General features: G+C 38.4%; 1 protein-coding gene across 1 annotated transcript in view; it reads left to right on the top strand.

Moving 5' to 3' along the window:
- TAF7L (TATA-box binding protein associated factor 7 like) overlaps positions 1-7,404 on the top strand; it is a 27,495-nt gene that overhangs the window by 8,591 nt on the left and 11,500 nt on the right. The window contains exons 4-9 of the mRNA XM_017863239.1: positions 805-938; positions 1,930-2,056; positions 2,616-2,671; positions 5,368-5,409; positions 6,278-6,350; positions 6,686-6,799. Of these exons, the coding sequence (XP_017718728.1) occupies positions 805-938; positions 1,930-2,056; positions 2,616-2,671; positions 5,368-5,409; positions 6,278-6,350; positions 6,686-6,799 (546 nt within the window). The remainder of the gene's footprint in view (positions 1-804; positions 939-1,929; positions 2,057-2,615; positions 2,672-5,367; positions 5,410-6,277; positions 6,351-6,685; positions 6,800-7,404) is intronic.

Here is a 7,404-nt window from a genome sequence, read left to right as displayed (position 1 = left end):
AAAAAAAAAAAAAAAAAAAAAAAAAAAAAAAAAAAAATCAAATGAAAAAGAAAAGTTCAAAAGGAGAAGAAATAAAACTCTTCTTCTTTATGGTGCCCCAACCTCAATACCACAGATAACTGATGTTAACTGTTTCTTGTTACTTCCTTATTGGCAAAACTTTTATGCATAATACTAGAATGAAAACAATCTAATTCGCACAAAATGGTAAATATTGTTTTGTGTCTTTCTTTCTTCACATAGTACTAGAAGATTATACCTGAATCCTCTTGTGTCAAAAGACATTCATGTTTGGGACATCTGAGCAGCAATATTCAGAGTTTAATATATGGCTGTTGTATAGAATTTTATCTTTTTGAAGCTAATTCGAGATTTAACTTGAGACTTATTAGCATCATTCTAGGGTCAGTCAACCCTTCCCTCACCCAGCCCTTTGAAAACACACATGTACAATGACACGATTAAATGCTTCTAAAAAGAAAGGAATTGGTTTTAATGAATGGAATTTGCTTTTCAGGATGAGAATGAAACATTTATTGCTTTACCCATATTTAGTTCACATCCATTAACAAGAAACTTAGCTACTTTTGCCCAAGTGATGTAAACTAGGAGAAAAAGAGTTCCATATGCTTTCCATTTTTTTCTTTAGGAAGCTATTAATTGTGTACACAATTCTAGCATTATGAGAGATAGTAGGTTTCTTGGAAAGACTAGTCTGTCCCACGTAAGTCTTCATTATTCAAACCTTAGGAAGTTTAAGAGTTCACTGGGAAGATATCAACTTTAATCTTTACTTCTCTTCAGCTGATAGGCGCCATGCAGTTGTTGAAGTAGAAGATGTTCCACTAGCTGCTAAGCTAGTTGATTTGCCTTGTGTTATTGAAAGCCTGAGAACGCTTGATAAAAAAACTTTTTATAAAACAGCAGACATTTCTCAGGTATGGACTAGTTTTCTTTACTAGCCTCACATCCTTCAAGGAATTCTTTTCTCTCCCTATTTTTCTTTCTTTCAGTACTCCTTTCCACTTGGTGAATGGCTGCTTGGCATTTCTAATTTCCAGATCGATTGCACAGGAATGAAATGTCATGTTCTGGTTTGGTGTTTGATCCCTAGATTTCAGTATTTTATTTTAACCAAATAGCCTATAGAGAGTCCCATTTGCCACTTATAGTGACTTTTCATTAATTGAAACATACGAGCAGCTGGGATCTTCTGAACTTTGTATTAAAACAGTATGTTGTTAACTCTGGAGGTTTAAATTGGTTCTTATTCATCATCTCTGCTGTTGATTTCTTATTTCCTCTCTAAATCAAAATGCTGAGATAGGCAAGGCACAATGGCTCACGCCTATAATCCCTACACTTTGGGAGGCTGAGGCGGGAGGATCACCTGAGCCCAGGAGTTTGAGACCAGCCTGGGCAACATAGTGAGACCTCATCTCTATAAAAACAAAATTAGCCAGGTGTGGTGGCACACACCTGTAGTCCCAGCTATTCTAGAGATTGAGGTGGGGGGATCACTTGAGCCCAGGAGGTCGAGGCTGCAGTGAGCCATGATCATGTACCACTGCACTCCAGCCTGTATGACAGAGCAAGACTTTGTCTAAAAACAAAACAAAACAAAAAAACTAAGCTAAGTTCCAAGATCTATTTCCAATATATTCCCTCTGTAGTGGTAAACACTCTAGTGGGGAAAAAAAACAACCCTCAGGGTTCATATGTAGTGCTGCTGGTGGCTGGTGGAGGGGAGGAGAGGGAGAGAGAGAGACTGCAAAAATGAGAGAATATAAATGTACATTACAAAATACTTGGTTTTCTGGAAATGGCAAGTATCAGTCTCTTCTGTGCATTTCTAGTGGTAAGAATGATTATGATTGCTAACCCAAAATTTGTGGTCATAGTCAACTTCTTTGTCTTTGTTAAATGTAGATGCTTGTGTGCACTACTGATGGTGATACCCACCCTTCTCCAGAAGAATCAGCTGCCTCTGCTGATCCTAATATAACCAGGAAAAAAGAAAGGGGGAGAGAGAAAAAATATGTCTGGCAGCATGGCAGTAAGTCAACAGCCCCTTGCTTATTCCTGCTGACTAAAATTTATTTGCTGAATCCTAATTCCTTGTGAAACAGGAACCTCTTACCACACTTAGGTGTTTGGTTCATTAAGTTCTCAGACACTCTTAAGAGGAGTCATGTTGGCTGGGCATGGTGGCTCACGCTTATAATCCCAGCACTTTGGGAGGCCGAGGCAGGTGGATCACCTGAGGTCAGGTGTTTGAGACCAGCCTGGCCAAAATGGTGAAACCCTGTCTCTACTGAAAATATAAAACTTAGTTGGGCATGGTGGCTCGCACCTGCAGTCCCAGCTACTCAGGAGGCTGAGGCAGGAGAATCGCTTGAACCCAGGAGGAGGATGTTGCAGTGAGCCGAAATTGCACCACTGCACTCCAGCCTGGGCAACAGAGTGGGACTCGATCTCAAATGAAACAAAACAAAACAAAACAAAGGAGTCATGTCATGAGCCTTTGGTTTATAGCATGATCTTTGTCTTTATCAAATTCAGCTATGTGACTACCATCAATCATATAACGTTTCACTGTGTTGTATTTATTTTAGTTACTCCACCACTTAAGAATGTCAGAAAGAAAAGGTTCCGGAAAACACAAAAAAAGGTTAGTTACATGCAGTTTGTGTGTCTGCCGGGCTGATTAGAAGAGGATCATGGGCCAGAAGGAAAGAGAAAAAGTCAGTTGGGAATTAATTTGTTAATTCATTTATATGTTCAATAAACATTTATTGAATGTGAACTAAATGCCAGGCGCTGTATGCTAGCAGTTGGGAATATAGCAGTGAATAAAAATACCTGATCCTTGAGGTTATAGGCTAGTCATTTGGGGTCTGGAAGAATCATACATTTGAAACTTCTGCTAATGCTTTCAGTTTTCGATTGCAAGATCTAGTTTTAAAGTGAACTCATCCAGAACCTGAAAATTGGGAATTGTGGTTATATTCCTAATCTTATTTCAGGCTTATAGAACCTTGGGCAAACTACAGGAGTATTGTGGCTTGGCGTGTTCTTTCGTTTAAAATTAAACATTTTATTTTGAAATAATTGTAAACTCACATACAGTTGTAAGAAATAAAAGAGAGATATCATGTACCTTTTTGCCATTTTCCCCATTTTGTAAAACTATAGTACAATATCACAAACAGGTAATTGACATGATTAGAATTCGGCAATCTTATTCCAATTTCTCCAGTTTTACTTGTACTCATGTATTTTTGTGCATGTGTTTCGTTCTATGCAGTTTTATCCCATGTGTAAGTTCATGTATCTGCCTACACAGTCAAAATACAAAACAGTTTCATCACCACAAGGATCCCTCATTTTGCTTTTATATAACCATGCCCACTTTCCTTCCACCTCACACCCCAGTCTCTGACACTTGGTAATCACTAATCTGATCTCTAGCTCTGTAATTTTGTCATTTCAAAAATTTAATATTAATGGAATCATGTAGTATATAACATCAGAGACTAGCTTATTTTTTCATTCAGCATAATTCACTTAAGATCCATGTAAGTTTTTGTAGCATCAATAGTTTATTTTTTATTGCTGAGTAGTATTCCATGGTATGAATGTACCACATTATATAACTGTTCTCCCATCGAAGAACATCTGGGTTGTTTACAGGTTTTGACTATTATAAATAAAGCTATGAACAGGTTTTTGTGTGAATATAAGTATTCATTTCTTTGTAATAAATGTCCAGGAGTATAATTGCTGGGTCATATGGTAGTCGCATGTTTAGTTTTATAAGAAACGACCTGTTTTCCAGAGTGACTGTACCATTTTCTATTCCTGCCAATAATGTATGAATGATCCAGTTTCTCCACCTCCTCACCAGCATTAGGTGTTGTCACTATTTTTCATTTTAGCCATTCTGATAGGTGTGTAGTGATCTCACACCATACCACTAATGTAGTGGTATTAATTTACATTTCCCTGATACCTAATGGGGTTGAACATCTCATGTGCCATCTATTCCACTTCAGTGAAATGTCTGCTCATGCCTTTTGCCTATTTTCTAAACTGATTTTTTATTATTGAGTTTTGAGAGTTCTTCTTATATTCTAAGTACTACTAGTGTTTTATCAGATATGTAGTTTGCAAATATATTCTCCCAGTCTGTAGCTTGTCTTTCCATCCTCTTTGTAGGGTCTTTCAGAGAGCTAAAATTTTTAGTTTTGATGAGGCACAATATATTGATTTTTTTGAAAATGATCTTGCTTTTGTGGTAAATCTAAGAATTCTTCACCTAGCCCAGATCCTGAAGATTTTCTCCTGCTTTTTTTTTTAACTTCTTTTAAGCCCGATGCCCATTTTGACTTAATTTTGTAAAGCTGTGAGGTTTAGTTCAAGGTTTTGTTTTTTATTTTTATTTTTGCTTTTCTTGCCAAAGGATGTCTAATTGCTCTAGCACTATTTGTTGAAAAGGTTATCCTTCCTCTGTTGTATTGCTTTTGCACCTCTGCCAAAAATCAGTTGGGCTTGTTTTTGTGGCTCTGTTTCTAGGTTCTCCATTCTGTTCTATTGATCCATCTGTCAATCCCTCCACCGATATCACAGTGTCACTATATAATTGGTCCTGAAATTAGAAAGGCCTGAAATTAGAAGGCTGATTGCTCTGACTTTTCTTTGTCAGTATTGTTTAGCCATTCTACAGTCCATTTCTTTCTTCCTTCCTTCCTTCCTTCCTTCTTTCTTTTCTTTTCTCCTCTCCTCTCCTCTTCTTTTCTTCTTTTCTTTTCTTTTCTTTCGATGGAGTCTCACTCTGTTGCCCCGGCTGGAGTGCAATGGCACGATCTTAGCTCACTGCAGCCTCCACCTCCCTGCTGAGATTACAGGCATGGGCCACCATGCCTGGCTAATTTTTGTATTTGTAGTAGAGACGGGTTTCACCATGTTGGTCAGGCTGTTCTTGAACTCCTGACCTCAGGTGATCTGCCTGCCTTGGCCTCCCAAAGTGCTGAGATTACAGGCATAAGCCACCATGCCTGGCCAAAAGCCTGTATCTTTTAATGTAAGTTTTAGAATAAGCTTGTCTATAGCTACAGAAAACCTTGCTAGAATTTTGGCAGGAATTACATTAAACTTATAGATCAGTTTGGAGAGAATTGACATTTTTACTATGTTGAGTCTTCCAGTCCATGAACACAGTTGCCTTGGTTTTTATACTCTGTAAGTCAACATTTATTGAGTGCCTACTCAATGTAAAACAAAGTTAAGAATAGTTGTAGAACTCTTTAAGCTTTACTGAAATATAGGCATCATAATATAACTTGTTTATTGTGTTTTATTTCATAGGTCCCTGATGTCAAAGAAATGGAAAAAAGCAGCCTTCCTGAGGTACAGCAGTCGTAATATAACTTCATTTTACCCTTAATATATTTTATTTAATAGCTCATTCATTTCAAATGAATCAAATCAACCACAAAAGCTACTTTTGAGCCTTCCTTCTCACCTCTAACCCTCATCCTAAACACATACACTGGGTTTGATTCACTGAAAAATGAATTCATTGGTTGATGTTTGATAACTCCTAGAAGAAAAGATACAATTTGGCCAGTGACCCCGTGTATTCTAATCTGCTCTTTTTATTCTGACATTTATTTCAAAAGCCATTCCTTGGGAGCCAGAGTTCACTTTTAACAGCAGTTGTTTGCAATTGCTTATTCCCCATCGAAGTCCTAATTTCTATTTGTGGCACGACAACTTGGTTGCTGTGGAGATAATTATGTAAAACTGGATTCAAGGGAGAACATACAGCTAAGATCCAGTTTTTGTAGGAACGTCTCTAATAATAAAGATGTGGGAAAGTGAAATCTGGGAATTTGGATCTTTAAACCAAATTATTTCTAAATAACTAATAAGGAATTATAGTTCTTTGCCAATATAAACCAGGACAAATAATTTATAACAGACCTAAGGGTTGCACCTCTGAGAGAGGTCTTTACCATAGAACTGCAGATTGAAAAGATTAAATGTCTCAAGTAATTTGTTTAATTAGGAAAAAATAAGTTTGCTGTATAAAATTCTAGACCCTGGCTAAAGATTCCTTCATAAATAGCACTACTTAAAGTAGAAATTTGGTTGGATCAGAATTTAAAGAGGCCTAACATTTGAATTCACTGGTACATAGGAGGGCACTCCTGCAAAACACAGGGTGTTAAATGACAGTATTGGTATCCCCCTCTAATCCCCAACTTTGCTTCAGTACATTGAATCTCCAGATGTGGAAAAGGAAGTAAGGAGACTGCTGCGTTCAGATGCTGAAGCCATAAGTACCCGTATCCTTTATACAAATATTTTCTGCATAGTCTGTTCTGCCCCATTTGTACATGCTAACGAAGCCTCACCTCTGGTGTTTGTGTGCCAGTCTCGATGTGTAGAACTTAAGATTTTTTTCAAATGTTATGTTCTAGCTAGGAACAGTAAATTCATGTAATAGAAAATTATTTATTGTGTAATTCAATATAAGGCACTTCTCCAAGCTAGGAATTCCAATACAAATGGCCTAAACTTGGACTAAATTAAATAGCACTGTTAGTCAAAGAGCCCCTTCCCTTTCAGCTGTGCCTTTTTGTTTCCTTCTGTGTTTTCCTTGACTACCCACTCCTTTCAGGTTGGGAAGTCGTTGCTGAAGATGGAACCAAGGAAATAGAAAGTCAAGGCTCCATCCCAGGATTTGTGATATCCTCGGGAATGAGCAGCCACAAGCAGGGTCATACCTCATCAGGTACTTTAGTAAAGGCAAAGCAGGAGTTTCAGATAGGGCAGGTATTGACTGGGTATCAGATCATTTTCCATGAATTCATAGGCCAATCCAGAAAAAAGGATGGTTTCATCCTTCCCTCTTTTTTTTTTTGTTTTGTTTTGAGATGGGGTCTTGCTCTGTCGCTCAGGCTGGAGTGCAATGGTGCGATCTTGCAGCTCACTACAACCTCTGCCTCCTGAGTTCAAGTGATTCTCCTGCCTTGGCCTCCCGAGTAGCTGGGATTACAGGCATGCACCACCACGCCCACCTTATTTTTGTGTTTTTAGTAGAGTCGAGGTTTCACCATGTTGGCCAGGTTGGTCTTGAATTCCAGACCTCAAGCGATTTGCCTGTCTCAGCCTCCCAAAGTGCTGGGATTACAGGCATGAGCCACTTTGCCTGGACTTTTTATTTTTTTGGGGGGAGACAGAGTCTCGCTCTGTCGCCCAGGCTGGAGTGTAGTGGTGCGATCTCGGTTCACTGCAACCTCTGCCTCCCAGGTTCAAGTAATTCTTGTGCCTCAGCCTCCCAAGTAGCTGGGATTACAGGCATGTACCACCACACCCAGCTATTTTTTCTTTTTTTCT

This window comes from Rhinopithecus bieti, unplaced genomic scaffold (genome assembly GCF_001698545.2).
Source record: "Rhinopithecus bieti isolate Rb0 unplaced genomic scaffold, ASM169854v2 scaffold_69431, whole genome shotgun sequence".
Lineage (NCBI taxonomy): Eukaryota > Metazoa > Chordata > Mammalia > Primates > Cercopithecidae > Rhinopithecus > Rhinopithecus bieti.
This window is presented reverse-complemented; position numbering and strand designations above follow the sequence as displayed.